This window comes from Limanda limanda, chromosome 9, assembly GCF_963576545.1.
Source record: "Limanda limanda chromosome 9, fLimLim1.1, whole genome shotgun sequence".
Taxonomy (NCBI): Eukaryota; Metazoa; Chordata; class Actinopteri; order Pleuronectiformes; family Pleuronectidae; genus Limanda; species Limanda limanda.
In genome coordinates, this window is record NC_083644.1 from 20726383 (window position 1) to 20749954 (window position 23572).

Sequence of the window (23572 nt, forward strand, 5' to 3'; positions counted from 1 at the left end):
AAAGATTTGCAGTTCTACTGTTGCTAATGGAAACCTCAGTGACCTCCAAGAGTCATAGTTCTGCGCTTGCTGAGAGAGACAGTGAGAGAATAAGAGAAAGAGGGAAAGAGAAAGAAAGTCTGTCAGTGGACGTATAGAACAGCTTCTTTTTTCCACTGTTTTTCTTGATCTTCAAGTTTTAACCCTCATTTGTCCAGTACAGTAAAAGCCACAAGCGCCTCTTTCCTTAGATATATGTGTATATAATATGTATATAGAAATCTATTTGTTGTTGCTGCTTTTTTGTTTGTTAGTTTGTTGCTTAATTAACAATTCAAGTCTCAACAAGAAAAAAGTTCTGTTGTTCAGTCTCATTACATCTTTTTTCAGTGTTTTTTTTTTCTTTTCGTCGATCTTGCACTGTGCCATCTGTTACTGTAAAGTCCCCCGGCGAAGCGCCTCCTCCTCCTCTTTTCACGTCTTCTTTTTCTGCCGTAACCTATATCTTCATAAGTAAATGCTGATATGTCTTCAAAAATTCCGTATGTGTTGATTTTTTTTAAAACATATTTTGCTGTCAAAGGAAAAAAAGTTTAACTCCTCCGAGACATCTTCAAGTGTCCTCTAAAACCTGCAAAAGAGAAAGAAAAAAAGGCAATTTCAGATCTCACTGCTCATTAAACTGTCATTGCACAGATCCATGTCTTTAAACTTTGGATAGTTCAATATGGCTCTATTAGAACAGCGTAATGGTCTGGAGAGAGCTAACCCACACTGGCACAACAATCAATCTTTGTCAATCACCACCATGACAGAATTTTCCATAATTAATATGCCCGCTGTGCTGCATATGAAATCAACTCTTATAGCTTCTATAGTGTCTGCAGACTCTACAGCTCCGGACAACCTTGGGGGGCTTTATTTTTATATTTACTTATCATACAGGATATTTTGTAGTTGCAGTATCTAAGACTAGCCTAGCACTAGGAAGAGTGCATCTATGACAGACGAAGATAATAAGACGACAATAAATGTGAATATGTTGGTGGACTTTTAATTGATTTGAAAATTATATATAGTTTGCATGATCCCTTTTTTTTGATCTGCAGTATTTTCTTGTGTTTTTCCATCTACTATCACAACCACATACAGTATATATATAATATATATATATATATATATATATATATATATATATATATATAAGTTCTCATATATTTTTATAATGAAGGAAAAAAAGTGTCTGGATTGTCAAGGCCACACGATCATTATTTTGTCAGATGTTCATATCCAGACTGTATTTCAAGTGAAACATAATTTCTCAATGAGATAGGAAAGTGATTAAAAAGAATTCTGGCACTGGATCCCCATCAAACTTTAACGGCCTCCTCCCTGGCCTATCCTCCAACTTCGGTGAAAATCAATTTAGTACTTGTTTCTTCACCCTGCTGCTAAACAAACAAACAAACCAACCAACAAACGACCTCCCTGGCAGAGGTAAAAGCTGTAGCTCCTCAGGCCATCACAAGCATAGGAAAGTACAAAGTCTGGCCTTCAACACGCCAGGGAGAGTCAACAGACACTCTTTAAACCAGCTGAGGAACCAAATCCTGAAGCAGTGATGCACTGACACTCACCTGTGCTGCTGCAATGAATACTGAAGGTAGGCTGTGTCAGTAAGGGCGGCTGGCATCCTTCGGTCTCTTTAGCTGAACTTTCAACCTCTTCATCCCGATCTGAAAGCCATTCATCGCTTGAATAGCTGCCTGTGCACTAGCAGGGTTGTCGAAGCTCACAAAACCTGTGAGGAGACACAAAATAATTCACTTTAATGAGAATAAGGAGATTAGGAATTTCCAAATTATGACTAAAGTGACAATTTATTTAATTATTAAAAAATGACATTTTTTGCAAAATAGGTTTTGATCATCATGGTCTACATGTCTGTCTCCTGAAGGAATCTAGATGGCGCTGTTGAGACATGCTGCGCCATACAGAATCCTCAGAGCCTGTGACAAGTTGCTTTAAATTTGTTATCAAAACAAATCTTTCCAGTTTGTCAGTTAAAAGCATTCAGTTTTGTCCACCGTGTAAACAAAAGTGTTAGAAATGGATTTCTGCTTCTTGCTGCACACCCTCTCATTAAGTTCCAGCTAAAATAACAGAGGATGGTGGGACTCTGAGTGCAACATGTGTGAGGAGGTTACTGTCTAAAAGCATCACTGTCTGAGCGCTGTCTCCTGGCTGACAGCTTTTGTCTGGAAGAGATGTAACATCAAACTGCTCTGTGGTCCCTCTGAGAGGAAGAGAAAAACAGAGGCTGAATCTTAAAGGTAAGACAGATGAGATTTTAAAGCAGGAATAAAACCCAATTCATTCTAGTTAAATGCTGCTTTTGTAATGAATAGACAGAAGGAAATAGGAAACTTATTGACAAAAGCAGAGAGAACATCTTTAATCTTTCAACATCTGTCATTTTTCGAATTGACTGGTTCTCTTTTGCAGGTGCTTTCTGTAAAAGAGCTTGATAGCACAGACCAACCAGTGTAGTGACCACGTCATCCCTCTAAATATCTGCTCTTTGTTTTATTCATATCCTCATCAGGATATCTTTTTTTAACCCGTAGGAAGCTCAATATACATAAATGAATGAAAGTAGTTCAAGTGAAACAAGAGCAAACACAGTTCATCGTGAGGAGACAAGTCTGTTGCAGACACGAAAACCCCTCAGAGCATTTCCCCAAAATGCCCCCCCCCCCCCCCCCAAACCTATGCTGAACATCCTGTTTCCATCATGTGTAAAAATAAAGCCTCGAGAATCCAGTGACCAGAAACTGCAGTGGAGTGTGTCTCCGCTTGATGCGCTCCCCTGTGTCTGTGGTGTCATTAGGAAAAGTCGATGACCCACGAAAAGCAGAAAAACATGAGTCTCTCCACGTCCACAGCCACCTGGGGGAAATGTCTGGCTGGCCTGCTTGGCTCGGAGTCGGCCCATTAGGGTGAAGCCTGGGCGGCTTGGAGAGGGGCAGAGCGGAAGTCTGAAGAAAGTACGGAGGCAGGGAGAAGGAGGTGACCTCCTAACCCACCATCGGGTTAACACATTCGAGCTGGGGAGCAGAGATGAGATGGAGAGGTGATGCAAGCTTACAGCTCTAAGCCCTCAGCTCAGTCCTGTCACACATTACAAGTGTGCTCCCTCTCTTTCTCTGTGATTCCCAGTCTTTTGCACACCATCAATCCAAGTTTATCCTCTCTTCCTCTTTTCTAGATTAATTACACCAGTTTACTACCTCCTTCCCCAGGCCGAACATTATGTTGTAAATGCATAGTGTATAAGTCAATACTGCAAATAGCTTTTCTTTCATGAATTTATATGTTATTAAGTCCCCCCAGGGATTCAGGATCAGCGATCAATTCTGCCTAGGGTTCTGTGGTTCCCTGAAGTGAAAACAAATGCTGATCCATAATTGTCCTTTGCCTTCCTTTCCCCCTGACGTCTCTGCCTGCCTGCTCAAACTTTCTATAAGCCCTGCAGCTTCCTGGTGTGTGGAGGCTGACAGAGCTAAATGGGACAAGGCGGTGTGGCGGTGTGTAAATCAGCCTCCGCAGTGAGGGTATTGACAGATATTGGGGTTACAGAACGGTAATGTTGATGCTGATACAGCACCTCAAGGTTTCCAGGTCACACAGCTGCCAACAGAAACAAGGACACGGACTGTGATCGACTGCATCATGGCGAGTTTGGCTACAATGTACTCAGCATATTTTTTTCCGCGGTGCTGATACCAAAACACAACTGTCATCAAGATGCAAATTCAGGTCAGTCAGTCAGGGCTCTGACACATGCACACACACACACACACACACAGATGCATGCACACACACACAGATGCACGCTCACACACACCCATACACACACAAAAAGAGTTTTTGCAGTCTCAGTCTGATCTTTTGTAGTTCAATTATATGTAAAATATACAAAGGCACATTGCTGATTTTCCCGTTTGTCTCTCTGGAGACTTGTGCCCCTCGACCTGCCATCATTTTATCTTTATGTGAAATGCAAAAAAAAAACACAAGGAAGAATGAGCATACACTAAGAAAAAAATATTTAATAGCATTTTCTAGTGAAACTGTTCAGAAGTCGTTAAAGTCAGCTAGAAAGTTAGAGAATTACACACCGAAACACTTGCTCTGGTTGGTTGCCCTATCCATGAAGACCTTAGAGGAGATGACGGAGCCGAAGGGCAAAAACATCTGCATGAGTTCATTGTCTCCAAACTCTTGTGGCAGGTGGTAGATGAACAGGTTACAGCCCTCGGGACCTGAGAACAGACAGAGAGAGACAGAGAGAGAGATGGCAGAGAGAGAGAGAGAGAGAGAGAGAGAGAGAGAGAGAGAGAGAGAGAGAGAGAGAGAGAGAGAGAGAGAGAGAGAGAGAGAGAGAGAGAGAGAGAGAGAGAGAGAGAGAGAGAGAGAGAGAGAGAGAGAGAGAGAGAGAGAGATAATTAAATTAGATGAAGAGAAAAGAAGCAGATTTCCAGGATGTCTGTGACATTGTCAGTGATAACAAATGAATGTTCTTGAACACAAAATAATGAATAGGAACGTTTCATCTTGCTGTCACATTTACTTTTCTACATGCCATTGTAGTTACCTCCATCAAGGAGGTTCTTTGTCATCTGTGTTTGTTTGTTTGTTAGCACGATTTAACAAAATCTACTCAACTGAATTCCATTACATTTTGTGGATGGGTGGGACATGACCCACGGAGCAACCCAATGACATTTGGTGCAGATCAGGATCAGGGGATGGAACCAGGACATTTTGTTCTCACTTTCTTTAAAATTGTGTATTTTTCAATATATTTCCCAGAGAATAATTAATTGATCTTGATGACAAAAATCGGACATGTTAAGGGTACTGATATTTATGAGTTTGTACAAATTAGGGCAGATCTAAATACAAATATCCATCTAGTGAATTTAAATGTGGGCCTTGGCAGAGGTATAAACTCTATTGAGTGACATTGTAGTTATACAATATTATTCATTAATTTTATCTATCTGGGCTACACTGCTATTTTCTGTCAGCTAATAATTTGATGATACAAGCTTTTATTACTGCTTATAAAAAGAAGCATGGGCAATTTCAGATAATGTATAACCTAATTTCAAGATACATACTGTATATACATTATGTTGTAATAACATTATTCTTTAATCCTTATGCTTTATGGCCCAAAATGAGATGTGAAGTGCGTTCAGTAATACTGTTCTCTCAGCCGCTCGGCTTTATTTATCTATTAGAGAGAATGAGATGTGTACGGCGCTAAAGTAATAGTCCTCTCTCAGCCCCACATCCTTTATGTATGTGTTTCACAGAATGAGGTGAGTGTTCAATGTAGAGGCAATATTGGTCCGTCATACTCATCTTCTTTATATATCCATTACACAGGACGAGATGTATGAAGTGCAAAAGTAATAATGTTCTCTCACCCTCACCTTCTCTCTGCTGCTGCTGCTGGATGACCTGGGGTTGTTGGGGCAGTGTCTGGCCAATGGGAGTCAGTGTGGTGGTCGGGTAGATCGCTGCATAGAGGTGGCGAGAGAGACAAGGAGGGAGGGAGAATCAGGAGGGGGGGGGGGGGGGTGTTAAAGCAGTGATCCCGCACAGAACGGTGTCAAGGATGCTTGAGGTCGATCACACAAACATAACGTGTAATCAAAGTCACTGTGATGTTATGGTCTACGGTCCAACAATATCAACAGTCTCACACTGTAAACTTAGCATAGTTTACAGAGTGTTCCTGCCTCTCACCTGTGTATTGCTGTACTCCGGTGAAGGCTTGCTGGAGGGTGTCCGCAGCGGTGGGGCTCTGGGTGGAGTAGGGCGGCAGGCCATTGGTGTACATGGCCTCCACGGCAGGATGTCCGTTGGGCTGATGGGGGATACCGGTGAATCCGTTGACGAGGGGCGTGACCAGGCTGGGCACGGCGGAGGTGGTGATGTTGGCTGGTGGAGAACTGAGGCCTGCAGGGGCGGGGGAAAAAAGAAAGGTCTGCTGTTACCGGATCAGGAGGGTTCCATCTGCGTGGCTCTACATGATGCTGTTATAATCTGTCCGGACATAGACAAAGTGTCCACATTGAAATGCTTTCCCCACTGCATACAGAAACTAAAGACTTGCACACACACACACTCGCACAAGCAGATCAAATACAGCGCACGCACAAGGCTCGTGACCTGAAGCTCCCATGCATCTCCTCTCTAATGCAAGGACACGGCTGTGACGTGAGTCTGTCACATATCTGCCATTTGCTGTGACACATCCTGCAGGATAGCTGGGAAGTCAACCTGTGAAAAATGAGCCTGTCTGTAGTGTTTGTGCGATACCCTGCTGGCTCCCACTGCTCAAGATGATGAAACCACTATGCAACTTCTGAGAGGGAGGGGGAAAAAAATAGAAGATCTGGGCTAGATAGCAGGGGATTACAGATGGAGATTTGCTTCAATGAGCAGGTAGGAAAAACACAAAGATGCCTCTTACTTTTATACATCATAAAAAGACAAAATAACAACAGTTGGCAGTTTGACAAATGGGTGGGTCATAACATATATGGTACACGCCTGAAAGGCAGCAGCAGGAAGGTTCATGAGTGGAATCGAAATTGGATGCTCCCTGTCCTCTCTTGTTCAATGCATTTTAAAAGGACCCTCCTTCGAAAGTGTTTCCAATTATGCCGGGAACGTCAAAGTACCCATTTTGAGCAGAGTCTCACTGCGTGATGGTCTCTCTAAAACGGCTGCTCCGTGGCAAAGCATCCAAGCTTGTTGAAGTACGGCTCCCCTGAGGACCACCTCTCAATCTGGAAACCCTCGCCCTGATTGGACAGAAAGCCCAGGTTGTCACGGAACCCTCCGGCATGCCATATCCCCACAATCTGGTGCCTCGGTAAAGAACCCCCTGTGAGAGGTGGTCCAGATAGGGTAAACAATCACACCCAGTATATTCCCATAACGTGTGCTGAAATGTATGCTAATATATCAGTAAATATGCTGCACATCACCACTCCGACCACTGAGTAATACCTCCTACATATCCATAAGGGAATGCTCCTCTCCTCTCCTCTCCTCACCTCTCTCTTCCCCTCGTCCTCTCCCTGCCTCAGCGTTTAAGTTATGAGGAAGCTGACAGTCAGGCCGACTGCTGCGGCGAACAGGGGAATTGCCTTGGTCCAATGAGAGCTGTTGTGTCTTTTGCACTGGTTTCCTTTTTTCTTTCTTTCTTTCTTTTTTTTTTTTTTTTTGAATCCTCCCCACAATTGCTTGTTTCCTCGGGAGCTGTGATGAATTAGACTGCAGCTTCAGCCCATTCTCCTACCAGGACCCAGGAGACTGCCGCTCCTATTCTGAGGACTAGAGACAGCTAGTCTGCTTGGGCCACACGCACTCTACTGTACCGCCAGATAATGCACCCTCTCCATCATCAGGCAAATTCATTTTCCGAGGCTTAGCAGTGCCTTGGGAGTTTGTGTCTACGTATGTGTCGAAGTTATAGCGGTGGTAGGAGTAGCTGAGGTAGGAGTAGGAGGTTGTGCAGACCCCGTACATGAAATTACACAAGATCTGGGGTCAGCAGTTGGACCTGACATCTGTGGAAGAGGAGAACACGTGACGCTGGTAACAGACTGGGACCACCGATTCATGTTGTGTTATCACACTAGAAATGTCACAGCAGGGGATAAGCATTAAGAATCATAAGTGTAATAAAAACAAACATTGCTCTGAAACATTTCACACCTAATGACTTAACTAAAGCGAATGCTGAAAATGATCCCAGCAGCTGCGTTGTACATGTGCGGGGTCAAAGAATGGGGTCAGCATACAAGGAGGAGACAATAAGCAACACCATGCCCAATAAAACAATGATTACATGAGGAAGAAGTTTATGTGGCCTAGTCATCATCTTTATCCTCGCTGCCACGATGGCCCAATATCCGACACGAGCAGACCCCTGAAAATTCTTCTCAGTTGAGATGGGGAAGTATTTCCTACTGTCCTGAACTAGAAAATAACAAGACATTTTCATTTTATACCTCAGTGGACATATAGTTCTTGCATTGTGGGAAATTGTATTCATAGCCTGTTTACAATGCACACACAACAGTGCCGATATACATGAGGCTGTCAGCCTGCACTGTGTGTATTGGGCCTGTAATAATGACATGTTGTTCCTCACTCTGCCGTGGCTGAGTATGAGGCTACAGGACAGCGGATTACATATTCTATACAGCGAGCACTTAACTATCACTTCTCAGCTGTTATTACTATAAAAAATAGAAGTCAGCAATGCTAAATAATATGCATATGTGTGTGTCACATAGGTTTATGTTCTGCAAGGAGAATTACATTGATATTCTCGCAGGATGCTTCTTAGAGGGGGGAAAACTGTTGATTTGCTTCTTGCGATGATTGCCTTCGCCGAAGAAGTCTTCACATGCGACAGAAGTATTTATTATGCTAATTATATATTCAAATCAAGGAGGAATGCTATACCCATACTGGTGAGTGCAGTCATTATGAGCATGAGGACTGTCTTTCGCTGGAGCAAGTAATAAGCAGTCCAAACAGATGCTTTCATCTAACTGATTTAAAATGTCATGCATTTTGACTCAGAGAAAATGCCTGTCTGCTTGTGAAATGATGAATAATAAATCTGAATATGGGAAGGGAAGCTTTTTCAAAAGCAAGTTGAATATATATATTTTTTAAAAAGGTGAAACTTTGAAATCTGTCCCTTAGATTACAGATAAATACTCGTTTGAGCAAATAAAATGTGACACAAAGAAATGAATGCGACTCTGAAATAATGTGCCTTGCTTCACTTTGTGCCACTCACATTTCTAAACATTCAAAGGCTCCTCAAAGTGCAATTTTGTAAGTAGTCAATGCAAATAATATTCTGTTTTAGGTAGAGGATCTTGTGGGAGCTATAAGTTCATTCTACTTAAAGTCCCTGAAACCTGAAGCTTGGTGATGTAGCTGGAAGTTATCTTAACTGTAATTTGTTCAAATTCAATGCATAATTAGAGTAGAATGGGTGCTTTAACTCATCTTAAAATTGAACATCTATTCATCAGGGGCAGATCTTTATGTCCAACATCAATGCACAAGTCCTGATTCAGTAACATGCACATTACTTTTTACTGTTTAATTTAGGTTTGAGTGAAGCAACACATCCTTGAATATATTTTGAAAATTATACCTTGTTCAAGCACATTGTGTCCTACTTAACAAAAGCATAGAAAATAAAGAAACTCAACAGATTGTCTTATTTATTGTTAGTATTGTTAGTGAGCAATTGGGGGGGGGGGGGTAATCAAATTTCAGCTGACCTAATGTTGGTCAGAATGTAGTTGTTTGCTAATGATACAACTCTGTACAGCTAAGTTACATCCTTGCATTTAGAGTTAAGTTACATGGGCAAATGGAGAAATATTATTATTACCCTTAACATCTAAAGTCAGTGATAGTCTCTAGGATTGGCAAACTGCTCAGGTTCTAAAAATGCAACCACACTGACTTGAGCCACAATCTATAAAGCCCACGTCTGCAGTATCTCTGTGTGCCCATCAATACTCACCTGCTTCCCAATATTCAGAAGCAAACCCTAAAAACTGTTGGAGTGGATCAGGACAATGTTTGTTTTCCCTGCTGTTGAGGTTTTCTCTTGATGCGAACCCAATACACTAGACGAAAAGCAGTATTATTGTCACAGTGAACCTCTACGGACAGGCCTAATCCCCTGCTGTAACCAACTGTTTCCATGATGTTACCTCGGCGTTCGCCAGTGAAGACAAGGTGGGTCTATCGGCGTTTGCGGACCTTAAGGGGGATTTGGAGAACAAAGGAGAGAGCCCCGGGGGGGCTCGCGCCGCCGCGCGGACCGATCGCGACGTGTGATCTAATTAGCATATGAATCGGAGTCCAGCCGCTGGCTAGAACCTCTCTCTACTCACCATTGGAGGAAACCACAGACCCTTGAAACTAATGTCACTCGTGATTGGCTGGTAGAAGTGTTGCTATTGGTCACCTTATGGGTCATTGCAGTGCACACGTGGGGTCACAGCATTCCGCACGTGGGGTAAGCCCCTCCCACACAATATTTATAATAAAAATGTATATATTAATATTTATTATTATTTATAAGTAAGCCTTTACCAAAAGCACTGCAGTTAATTAAAACTAAACATTCATGTGATGCTTGATGCTATAGGTGAACATATTGTACAGGGAACAAATGTGAACAAGGTATATGTGGAGTGAAAGCTTTATTTACATACAGCAAAAATATTGTACAAAATCTCAGGTGAGGCTTGAAATGTTTCTCTGCAGCCTCTGGGTCATGACTTCTTTGTGGGACTGTCTGAATCTTCTCCAGTGTGTAGACGTCTGTGGTGTGTAGCTGTGAGATCCAGTGTAGCTTCCAGTCTTATATGAAGTGTGGGACACAGGTCGGTGTGCTCCTGGCTGTGGAAGGATGGATCCATGTCATCTGTCCCGCTTCAATCAGCTGTAAACACATTCAGTAAAATTAGCACAGTTCAATGACAACATACACCTTTACATGTAACTGGAAAATTATTTAATGAATATAACCTTACCCTCTTTCTTCTCCGACAACTCCTCAATGCTGATGTAAGGTCTGGTCGGATCATACTGGCTCATAGTGTGTCTTTGTACGTCATGGACAGGCAGCTGGAAAACACCACATGTAACATGACTTTATTATTAATAAACGGAAATAGCCGCGCTGCATCACCGTTGGAAGATCCACAGCAAAAAAACACCAAAACAATTCATAAACAGTTACTTACATTCAATGGCTTAATTTTCTGCACTTTAAATCCGGACTTTCAGCGTCTCAGCCTAACGCCTCTTTGTTTGTGTGTGTGTGGGGGGGGGCTGAGGCTGTGAAAACATACAGAAAAAAGTCACGTTGATGAAAAAACTTAACGAGAACAAACTGTTACATCTAAGTAATTCATACATATTTACACATGCACTAGATCTGCTCCAGCACTCGATGCTGTATTCGTATTTTAGCAACTTTCTCGCTATCCCAAAGAGTGGCGGACATGCTTTCAGATGTACCAGTTAGCTTAGTGGTTAGCATGGCGTCTCTAGCTCACCGTAACTCAGGGACTGTGCGCCCGTCTTCTCCGCCTCGACTCGTCCACACCGGGCCCGCGGCTCTGCCTCCACACGCACTCATCTTCTCCTCCAGGGAACAGCGTCGTGTCAACTTCAGCAAGTTATTTACCCCGAGAACAGAGTCACTCGTACGGGACAAGCTAAACACGACCCGCTTCCTGTCTGCGGGACACTCGACGCTGCTGCACGGCGTTTACGAGGCTCTGATTGGACGAGTCCATCAGCTGATGACGCGAGCGGGTGACGTGAGCAGCGGTTACTTCGTGGGATAAGTATTTGACTGAGGCCAGGTTTATTTTTTGTGGTGTTTAGTAAATTTACACACATGATTCACTCATGCTGTTCTGTGTTCGTAACCTTATAGTTGAATGCACTTATTGTAAGTCGCTTTGGATAAAAGTGTTGACTGTTTTAATGGAATACTGAGAAAGTTTAATAACAACAATTAGACAATTGAAGTTCAAATTATGAAGGAATTTAAGCTCTATATTGTGTCTCCTTTATATTTAAAATAATAATCAAACTGAGTGGAGATGTATGTTGTATCCAAACAGCCGGCTGCTGTGTTTTGTCACTGTGCAGTCCATGGGGGATTAAATATTACACTGAAAAAATAAATCATTAAATCAATGAATGTTTCATAGCAATTTTGAAAGTAGTGGTGAAAAGGTACCATTTATAATTCATGGAACAGCTTAGTTTGCCATTGACATGTGAATTTGATGCCAGTATTTTGGGAGGACAGATATTTTTATGGAAAGCCAGTAGAAGTTTGGAGCTTACAGGACACAGATGATCATACCCAGCATCATTTATTTGCTGGTAGAGGTGTGGTTTACACTTCCTCTGTGCATTTAACCAGCACAATTGAAAAAGTGACTGTAATCATGCCACTCTATACAGTTGTTGAGATTTAGGATTGTTTTGGATGACAATAAAAATTTGAAATAAAGTGCATTGTTTCATTTCTTTTGACTGCATTGACCTTTGTTCGTGGTATACAATATAATTCATTATAGCACACTTACTTACTTAAGAACAATTTAAAATTTCAGGTTTAATATTTATTTTAAGCCTGGTTTACTCAGCCAGATAGTTTGTTGGTGCCTCTTACACATTGGTGTTATCTGCTCTCAGGGAAACTGATTTGCATTTGTGAAGCTCAGAGCATTGTCATTTGCATGTGAAAGCGTCCTCTAGGAGTTGGAGCAGGGGGGGTCAAATCTCAACAGCTCACAGGCTTGACAACTGCAGGAACCCTGAGCGTTTCCTTTGCTGCCTGCAGATACGTGTGAAAGTCGTTAACCGAAGGATGTGCCAACACTTCTCTGCGACACAGATTGACACAAACGCTTCTTTTCATGCAGTGATAGTAGACCTCCAAGCTATGTTCCCTCCACCATATGCCAGGCTCTGCTACTAGCCTATCGCGTCGTCTCCTTCCAATCTCAAGATTTCATTGGACAAAAGTTTCCTCTTAACTCCTGTTTCAGTGCGGAAAAGCCTCTCCCAGAAATATGTGAGGGAGAGACAACACAATGGAGGTCTTCATCTATTTAAATGAAATATACATCGCATTTTATGAGATACTCACAATAATTATAAAACATGTAATTTTCTTGTTATAGTTGGTATTAAAACGACCACCATATAAATACAGCCACTTCCACATGGTCTCGTGCTGTCTGCTCCACTCCTGAGGCCAATGTACATACAATGCACTGACCACACCACTGTTGCAGCCTTTCACAATCCTGCACAGAGCAGATGGACTAGCCCGTGCTGCTCGTGCAGTCCTCAGTTCTGCTCAGACGGACCAGATTTGGTCCGATCGAGGACTGCAGCTGTGCTCTCTGGCAGTAGCTTGCACACAGCAGGGACAGGAAACCTTTCACTGTCACAGAGCTGCTCCTTTCCTCTCCTGGGATTTGTAGAGATTCTGATGCAATAGGCCTCATTTAAACTGAAAGAGGGGGATTTGATATCTGAGAGACAATGGCTCTTTGTGCTACAGGACATGTCTCAAAGTTGATATCTTTGCCCTTGGAGATAAATCTATTGTAAAATTCATTTTGGGAGGAGTCGAGTCTTAAAGAAACGGCAGTTAAGAGATGAGCTGTAAGCTGGAGGTCACACCATCCTTTAAAACACACAGGTGTTTCATCTGGCTCTCAAGACACTACAGAGCTGTGTTTTCATTCAAGTAACTTGGATGTGACACTGTGCTGGAAATCAGCCTTCAACACCTGTTTGTTGTACAATTAGACATTAAATACACAGTGTGTGTATAACATGTATGACGCGTCATCCATGGAGGACAGGTGCACATACTGAGAGAGATCACTATGTCGAACAGCTCATTAGTTCCATGGCGTTTGTCACCATGGAAGTCTTCCACATCAATCATTCCCCTCCAGCGAGGATGTTAAAACACCTCCATGTGTCTGTGAGTGGGTTGCCTCTGGATGTGGAGCGTCTGCAGAGTGTTTTGTGTAATATGTGCTTCTGCGTGTACGTCTTTAGTGAAGAGTAGCACCGAGCAACAGAACATTAGAGTGGCTTTGATTACACACTTCTCAAATCCCAACAAAGCATCTTTGACACTCCGTGTTCCCCACCACACACACACTCAGCGGGATCTGCTGATCTCTTTCCGTTTCTCCCTCCCTCTCCTTTCTCACCCTCTTTATCACTCTGTCTCTCTCTCTTGCTGATAGTCTGTCTCTCCCTCTCTCTCCCTTGTTTTGTTCAACTTTTATTTCCTCAGCAGCGCTCAGGGAGCGGCACCTGGTGAACATTATTTTCAAAAAGCATCATCATGCATCATTGTAAGGATACATGCTCTAATCAGCTGAACCATCTGGCAAACGGCGTATGCACCATCAAGCTTAAATGCTTTGCATCTGTTGATCAAATGGATGTCTCATTGTTTTCAGAGTAACACCCTTAACCTCCAAACCTCTGTACCTCAGCTCGCTGTCACAAACAAGTCTTTATGCTGCAGAGGTTATACTGATCGTTCAAATAGGAGGATTAATGTCACACGTTTACCTCAGGATAGGAAGGTTCTTTCATCTATTAACCTGTGATTGGAGGTTTATGTTAATGCAGAGCACCATGTGTAGTTTGGGAAGGCGGTAGTGTGGCTATCAGTGGCTAAACGCTCTTGTTTTGGGAAAGGGGACATTGGCCTTTCCACCTTTTATTTGATTCTTTTGATGCAACTGCAAAATTTCAGAATTCAAAGATTTGTTTTGAGATCAAATTTGTTTGATGAGATAACTTAATGCATGAATTAAACCTCTGTCGGAGCAGAGAAGCATTCTGCTCCCATACCCTAAAACAGATTCTGATATTACAATGAATTATTCCACTGATTCGTGGTAGACATCCTACAGTCTCTCAGTAGTGTCAGAGTCTCTTGGCCTACTTATACAGACAGCCTTGCCAGTAATGTTATGTATTCCTTCAATGAACTCTAAATAAGTCATAGCCACAAGTGTGAAGGAGAGAGAGAATATCTGTGTATACCAAAGCAGCAAGCCAGACTAGCACTCCTGCAGCTGCTGGCAGCTACAGTCAAATTAATGAATGAAGAAATGGGAACTAAAACATTTCATATTTATGACAGTCCTTGAAAATTCAAGGAAGCCATGCTTTCTCTCAAGGATTAATAATATATTAAATTCAATAATAAAAGGTAATCATGTCCGAAAGCAGATAAATGGCACCATTTCACACACATCAGATTCACAGGCTCACAGACGCTCCCTTCTCTACTTCCTCTTTCTGTCTCTGAATCACAGGCGTAAACATCTTTTTCCATGCCTAAGCCAGGGCTGTATGCGATGCCAACTGATGTGAAATTGCCTTAAATTTCCCCCGAACAAGTTCTTTTGTTAAGCTTGAGCAAAATATCAAAATCCTGAAATATTTACTTTCACTGATTTGGGCTTTCGAGAACAGTTTAGAATAGATAAACAGGCAGAGCAAACCATGCAACAAGGCTGGAGGACACGACTCTCTCACACACCCATAGATCGGGTCCCTTGCAGAACAGTTGCACTGTCTTTCATCAGCACTATTGTGTTGCAAAATACAGGTGTGCATACTGAACACAAAGACGTGAATTGCCTGGCCGTCAGTGCTTCACCCGTCAAAATAAGAGCTTCTCAGCAAGACTGAGCTCCTCTTTTAATCACTGTCTGATTGATTATGCTCTCCCAAAAGTGCACACTTTGCGCTGAAAACATCACTGTGAATATGTGACAAATGATTCTTCTCTTGATGTATTGCCCTGTGTTTAGAATTTTACATTGAACCCGTACAGCACGCGAGTCCACTGGTGTGTTCTGTCATGTCACTTTTGGTTTAACATCCATATTTGGCTTCAGGTTGAGACATGCCTGATTAAAATGTTAATAGGGGTTGGGTATCTGTTCTGTATATTTTTATTCAGCGGTTAGACGGGGCTGAACAGGCATTTTACCATAAAACTGTCCTGTTTTGTGTCTACGGATGGAGAAGTGAACAGAATATCAACTTATTGTTTTCTTCCCCAAATAAACCAGAACGCAGAGAGAATGCGAGTTAGCAGCGAGATGTTGGTTTCCTGCGACGGCTAGAAAGAAATGTTTAAATAGGCCTTGCTGCACTGATGGCGGTTCGCTCCCTTTCTCTCCCATACACTGATTGGTCTAAAGTTACCAAAGTCATCACCTTAAAAACTCAATACTGCAGTGTAGACAAAGTAGGTGAGCGGAGCACAACAAAGACTTGGATACTGTATTATTTATTTCGGCTCATGCTTTTGTTGAGTGGAGAATCTTGAAGTTTTCCTCTGTCTCAAGGAAAATGAAGCACTGCTGAGTAAGCAAATGTTATGCAGTGGGTAGGAATTTCAAAGTCTTTCTCTTTCCTCTGTATTGTATCTGCATAGGAGGTGTTTGTTATGGAAAACAAAACCAACCGCATGCAGATCATGCGCAAGTGCTTCAAAGCACAAGGTCAAAATACTACGGGGAAATTATTGCCTTATCTGTGAACTTACTTATTGATATTCCTCATTTGACTCCACCGCGATCCCCAAATATTTGCGGCATGCACAAACAACATAAACATGCAAATCCCACTGAATGTATTTTTCCATCTTAGTCTCTTTTTCTCTAGTGGAATAATTTTGGATTACCAGTAAGCAGGCACTCTTGCTTTTGGCCTTGCTGAAGCTCACACACGCAGACACCCACACACACACAAATATTATAGCTTGCCCTATTCAAATATTAATACAGACATAATCAAAAACAGAAATTGACCCCCGACAGGAAAAGTACCGGAACGTACAAATACACACATAAGATCTACACACTTACAGTAAGAGATTAACACAACCAAGACCTTGCTCCTTGCAAACAATAATACACACACAAAACACGCACGCACAAAGGGGAGGAGCAAAGGGAATACAAGTGTGTGCTCACCCAGGGCTTGATGAAAGTCAGCCGACACCGAGGTCATGGAAGTGGGTGGGAGGCTGTTGATGTTGAGCGCCCCCATCTGGTGGATCTGTGTGGCGGGATAAGCCAAGCTGGGCGTGAGGTAACCTCCGTGGCTTGCTGCCATGATGGCGGCCTGCTGCTGCATGAGCTAAAGAAGAGGGACACGGAGCGGTGGGTGGAGGAGAGAGGGGTGCGATGTGGGTGTGAGAGGGGGCAGGAGGGGGAGAGCGGGGTGCAGAAAGAGGTGAGGGGAGGACAGATGGTGATGGAAAATATAGTACGTTGGGAAGGAGTCGCACCAAGACGGGAGAAGGGGAGCGCGAAAAGAGAGGGAAATGTAGCAAGGGTAGAACAGAGGAGGGAGGGATGTATTTTGAGGTTGATGGATGGATAGTGCATGGGAAGTACATAGAAAGTAGAGCAGAATAAAAGAAAGGGGAGAAAAAAGAAGCCTGTCAACCAATGTTTAGTGAATCTGTCTCTTCTCTCAGCTGGAAGCTTGTCACCGGCTACAGAAACAATTTAATAGCTGTCTGTTGGGCTCATACAAATCAAGGCACTGACATGTGCACATTATCTTCGTGCTTAGGGAACAGGCAAACTTTTCAATAGAGTTGAAATGCCTTTTCCTTACAATTGTCAAACTTCACAACATTCTGTTTGGCTGTATAGAAATGCCACAGTTGTCTCCCACTCTCTTCTCTTTTTCCCTGGACTCATTTTTAATTTTTCTGATGTATTTGTTATCATTGGCGCTCGTAGCGTCGCGTTCATCCAAGCGTTTAAAATTTGCTTTGTTTTATAATTCAGCAGGAAAACCACTAGGCCTGTCTCTAGGCTACTTTTGCCAAAATAGACGGCATTTAGCAAACTGAATACATTTGGGGTTGGAACATCGTCACATGACCGCAGTCTTTGCCCTGATTGAAAAGCAGCTTTACAGACATTATTTTTACCAAACAACATTGTTATCTGTGATTACTGAGGAGCTCCAATTGGTGATGAAATGACCCTAAAACCAGACACTGAGCTATTAAAACAATTAAAGCTGGCAATTATAATTCAAAGCCATGTTGCTCATACAGTACGTTGTGAGTCAGAAAGTGTTCAGTGGCAGCCACCGATTGGATAGTCCCACAAAGAGATAAAATCAATAGGCTTTCATTCACTCTGCATTTCTACTTATCTTGGAGTGAGAATTTTCCATCAAATGCAGCCCACAGTGTTTATTCATATGCATAAGACGTGGCCCCATGCACCGCTGCACAGCACTGCACTCACACAAATTCACACGCACAACAAGCATGGAGAGCGACGGAGACTATTTGAGTTTCTGCACTCAGCTTAAATTATCCCTGTGCAAACCTCCTGCTGAATGCCTAATTCAGAAGAAAATCCATCATTGTACAATGGCTTTTTGCAGCTGGTGAACCAATGGGTTTATTTGGGGAATCAATAATCTCTTGCTGGCAGTGTAGATGCCCATCAGCCATGTGGACCTGCATAGCTGCTCCGTGTCAGGGGAGCTGCTGACGGCCACGGCCAGAGACTGACTTATATAAGCAGAAATCTAACTCCTCTGCCACGGGCACTAATGCTAATGACGATACTGTGAGACAGTGGCCGTATAGAACACCACTCTGCTTGCATTTGCATGGCGACCCTGCAACGAAAAAGCCAATTATTTTCGCTCAGTCGCCCTGTCAGGTAACCTGAAAGCGACTGTCCCGCTGTGGAGTGCCCAACACTGGCATCTCATCCATTAGCCACATGCCTCACCACTGCTATCTATTAACGCCTTTTGTCATTTGCATAATTTTATCAACGTGACAAATGGGGATCATCCATTCCCTTCCAAATAAGATGAATTGAGCCTTTAAGGGGCCATAGCTGCGACAGACAGCGAGGAAACAGGAAACCAAACAAAGGCAATGACATAAAAACAAACAAAGGGGTCCAAAGGACCTGGGGCTCCCTTGCTTTGGCGATGCTGTGACTGCCCCCTTATTAAGATGTGAATAGGGCTGGACTTCATGATGAAAGGTTGGACTGCGCTGGTGTTAGAGAGTAAATACACTGTCACACCACTCATTGTGTTTTTGTCTTTTCTAGGCCTCTGCTCCTTCCTTTCAATGAGGACTTCACTCTAATAAGCCTGCAGTCTATTCATTGTGGCCTTGCATATTTATGGAGTGGAAGTGTATCCTAGTGACTTCAGAATAGCTGCCTCTCTCCCAATGCATGTCTTCTATAATGCAAACCTTAATGCCACCCGCCAGATTGTCATGGATAACAACTCTGGCATCCGCTGATGCTTCGTTCCAAATTAAAATGCTGCAAATTGGGAACTCAAGCATGTAATTATGTTGGAATGCAGTGGTTAATGCAAACTGGCTCTGGTAAAAAGTAAATAAAGAACAAAAAGCAGAGTAGTTAGGTTGAAACCGATATTCCAAGTCATTCCATTTTACTTGTCGTACATATATATATGTTCTCCTCTTCTTTTTCAATATTTCAAAGGCATTACATTCAAAAGCCATTCCCGCTTCTTTATTTATGCACCAGCCAGCAGATAGCAAATGTCTCTTGTGGAGAATGAGCTCAGCTGAGTCGTCATCATCACAGACGCAACCTTTTCTGCTTCCTCTTGAAAAAGAAAGAGGAGAGGGAAGAAAAAGCCAGACAAAAAAACAAGGGGGGGACAAAAGAGTGGAGCGCGAGATGAAAGGGAGCAAAAGAAAGTTGCCTGGGCTCCAGTAGCATTCATTTAGTGTCAGACATCTGCTTTTTTATTGCAACCTGATGGCATTACTCTCCCCTGGTGCCAGCAGGCAATCACCTCTTTATCACATGGCAATTATCTCTGTAGCGCTGCTCTGTGACTCGCTGACTCTCAGCTCTGTCACATGTGACCCCTTATAGCCCAACCAGCCGGGGACGGCTTTAGAGAGGGAGGGAGATAGCGAGGGAGAGAGAGAGTGAGAGAGAGAGAGAGAGAGAGAGAGAGAGAGAGAGAGAGAGAGAGAGAGAGAGAGAGAGAGAGAGAGAGTAGGTCACTGAGGTGAACTAAAAGAATGGAAAATTAAAAACAGAGGGCCCTCATTTGTAACCCCCGTCCACGCTAGCAGGTTGTATTTCCACGCAAACATTTAAAGATTTTTCATCTCTATTGAAAGTGTGTTCATGTTAGAATGTATAGACACATGCAGGGGAAATCAAGAGTACCAGTGAGTGTGTGTGCGTGCGTGCAGTTTACTGTACAGCCAAATGATGCAGTAATCTGTTCACATAATTTCTCATGTGGCCTGTGTTGCAAAAGGCTCCATTTCAAATGTGAGTGCCTCCAACAGGGGGAGATGTTTCCTAATGTGAGTTTACAGTCATCATCTTCCCTCTCATCCACCCACACACTGTCACTATTAGCGCCGAGTTAAACCATTTTCTCTCCTCTCATTTATCCATCTTGCATGCAGCCTACAGCATCTTTAAGGGAGGCAAGAGGGGCACAGCACTGGATAAACTTCTCTCCCTCTGACACAGCACGTAGGTCCTCCAACTTAAAGACACCAAGCAAAGCCAAAATGGCTGTCTTCACACGGAGAGAGGAGAAGTGCCTGGAATCAAATCTAAGCGTGCACAAATACAATGTTTGTGTCTTAAAGAGGAAATCTGAAAGGTAATAAAATCTGGGTTTATTACTTGGCATTCAGCGATTCATGGGAGAGCTACAGTATTATCACTCACCACTAACACCGATATGAAACATGGAATCACGCTCGCTCGCTCTCCTCCGGCTTGTGTTTTATGAAATCACCTTTTTGCAAATAGGATGTATGCTGTCAGAGCACGCCAGTGTCTGTGTCTATCGCGAAAATGGCACATTTCTCATTTTTGGCACATGTTGTCAGTGTTGCATCCCTCCAATTTGTGTTCATAGCCCCCCTCCTTCTCCTAAAATCCAATTTACTGGCTGTCAGCTCAACTCTATAATCCTATCCACTGCTGTGGTGGAGAGGTAGCTCTTTGAATTTACCATTTACTGTACTCTCTGGATATAGCTATATATACACCATCTCTCCCCAAGTCTGTATTCTATACCATGCCACCTCCTCTTCTCTTGGCCGGTGGATATGAAGAGTAGGCGAACATGTAGTGTGTCTTTGGAGATAAAGTCCTTTTTCTGTCACTGCAGGTTTTTTCGACTTGGGGGAATATGTGTAGTTTATCTTGCCGTACAGAAACATTCATAGTATCACTTCAGCACATTCCTGGTGGCTACAGGGGAATCAAGGCAGGGCACCATGTGCATGCAGCCAGTGCCAATGACTGGAGCGTAATCAGAACCGCTGCACAGGCTGGACACCCACATTGAAGATAACTAATAATTCCATTTATTCCACATTATTACGTATCTAGTGGACCAAACTACTGTTTTGGATCATTAAATAAGTCTTTTGCTAGATACGAAAACAAGACCCTTGCTGATAATCCATTACTGCCTCTTGCGCTCTCATTACTTCATCAAAGTTGGAGCGAGTTTATCTCCAAGGTTGCCTCAGAGTTTTTTTGCTTTATTTATTATTATATCCAGGTACATGGCATCCACACTGTCTGTGATTCATAATACTAATGCAAGGAAAATTTCACCTTCACTAACATCATTCATTCAGACACATGCAGCTTTGTGTCGAGAAACCACATACAATTTCTCCTTAATGGTAATTGATTCTCTCTAATGTTGAAGTATCCCCCGTGCCCTTGTTACTTTCACTCGGAACTCAATTTCCTAGCATCATCTTGCTCTTTGTCATATTATATGTTTATATAAGACAGACAGAAGGGAGAAAGAGAGATAGAGAGAGATGGAGAGAGAGGGAGAACATTTGCTGCGCGGCATGTGTGCGAGTGTGTACGCTCTTGTGCGCGTCTGTATGAGTCGACACGGGTCTCTGCCACAGTAAATAAGAGTCATGGCCAACCTGAGCAGGGCACAATGGTCTCCCCGCAGACCACCACTGCCTCAGACACCCTTAAACATTTGCATCTCTCCACATTTTCTGCAAAAGGGCTGCATTTCATGAATGGTAATGAAGGTGGGAGTTTTACTGTAGAGAGCACAAGAGATGGCCTCACAATTACTCTGGGATGGTCAATTTGCACATTGCACACTGGGTCCCATGGCTGTGATATGAAAATGAGGGAAAAGGATAAGCCCCCCCCCAGACCTCGCTAAGGTCAGCAATTAATCCTGACATTTAGGAGCAGAAAAAACATATCATTTTTTAACACCCAAATAAGAAGATGGAAAAAAATTATTTGTGCTCCTCTGTCTGGGTAAATAAATACTATAAATACGGTTTATGTGTATTTATGCAGTGTCTTGTGACAGAGGCCCAGGTTTTCATCTCCACGGTGGATGGAAAGCTTTTCTTAAATTCAGTTTTTCCTGCTTTCGAGTGGGTTGTGCACGTGTGTGTGTGTGGTTTCCTTCCGCATGTGTGTGCTCTGCCTCAGTGGGGAAGAAGAAAGTTGGTGTGCAGATACGTTGCCCGTGGAGTACTGAGTCAACTGTGGCCCCTTAAACATCTCATGGGCCCAGGGGGTATAGGAGGGGGAGGGGAGAGAATCAGTGCGATAGAGGGCAAAGGAGGGTGGGCCAATGGTGAGAGCGGCTGCATAGGCTGACTGAACTCATCAAAGAGCCGGGGGTCTGCTGTGTGTATGGTGCCATGCCCTGAGGGGGAGGGGGTCTGTAGGCGGGGGCGGGAGGGCAGTGGGAAGCTGATGAAGGGGTTGGAGGGTACATGCTAACTACTGTAAATGTGTGTGTGCCTACGAGCTGAGCGAGTGTAATGGCATGGCAGCGCTGCTGAAGAGCAGAGGAGCACAGAGCGCTGCTGATGAGAGTTTGGAAAAGCTCATTTTCACTTATGATAATATCTACCTATTACTTGTCGAGGGAAAAGAATTGCCCATAAAAAGTTAGCGTGCACTGGAATAATAACTGGAAAAGTTTTAAACTGCAGGTTTCAGAGGCAGATATCACATTTAATTATCTGGTGCTTATTTGGACCAAATCAGATCAAAGCGCAGGTATGAAAATGTGTGTGTGTGTTAATCCCACGTGTGATGTGAGCTCTGACACACGAGCTGCCCCACTGCAACACTGATCACTGATCAGCTCATTGAGGATTACACTTCAAAAAAACATGTTGGCATACATTTACATTTTTACTTCAGTGCAGTCCATGAGTTGGTTGTTTGTTTCCATGGCTCCCAAGTTGGAAGTTTTCTATTCTACACAGCTTTGCTGACTTTTGTTGGTAAGGTTGTTGGGATGAGAAACAAGGTGTAAACACAAAGGTATCATATTATTAACTTTTAGTTTAAACTTTAGATTTGTATCTGGAGCAACATTACGATTGTGATTATGGAAACTGATACATTAAGTCTAGTATCCTCTGTGGTTTGATTTCCACCAACTACTGAGAGAGATAACTGGCTCTTCAATTGTTAAAAAGAGTCACTCAGTTCACCAGCTAGTTGCAAACTTTGTATCTCTATCATTTGGTGAGTCATGAAACCGAAACGATGAGCTGTAAGGCCGTGAGGCTGTTGAATGATAATTAAGTATTAGGCAACATCTTTCAGGAATGTATGGTCATTTGATTAATTGTAAAAAAATATAGTAGCAGCTTGAACAACTTTGATAAAAACAAAATGAATAAACAGTAATCCAGAAACCCTTGGAGTGGTTTCTTATTCTAAACGTTACTCTTTTCTTAATTGTGTCTACTGAATATCTCATCACCTATTGTGTGTGTCCACAGAAGCCTAATCAACCTTAATCTGTTTAATATCTGATGTCTGTTTCTAAC

General features: G+C 42.9%; 1 protein-coding gene across 2 annotated transcripts in view; it reads right to left on the reverse strand.

The window, feature by feature from the left end:
• Positions 1–1652: 1652 nt before the first annotated feature.
• celf5a (cugbp, Elav-like family member 5a) overlaps positions 1653–23572 on the reverse strand; it is a 182356-nt gene continuing 160436 nt past the window's right edge. Inside the window, exons 7-12 of one of the 2 annotated variants that reach the window (XM_061078471.1) lie at positions 16705–16842; positions 7628–7634; positions 5800–6012; positions 5484–5570; positions 4161–4304; positions 1653–1780 (exon numbers count right to left, since the gene is read on the reverse strand). In XM_061078471.1, the coding sequence (XP_060934454.1) occupies positions 1653–1780; positions 4161–4304; positions 5484–5570; positions 5800–6012; positions 7628–7634; positions 16705–16842 (717 nt within the window). Of the gene's footprint in view, positions 1781–4160; positions 4305–5483; positions 5571–5799; positions 6013–7627; positions 7635–11188; positions 11203–16704; positions 16843–23572 lie in introns of both variants that reach the window. The other variant, XM_061078470.1, reaches the window with a different exon arrangement.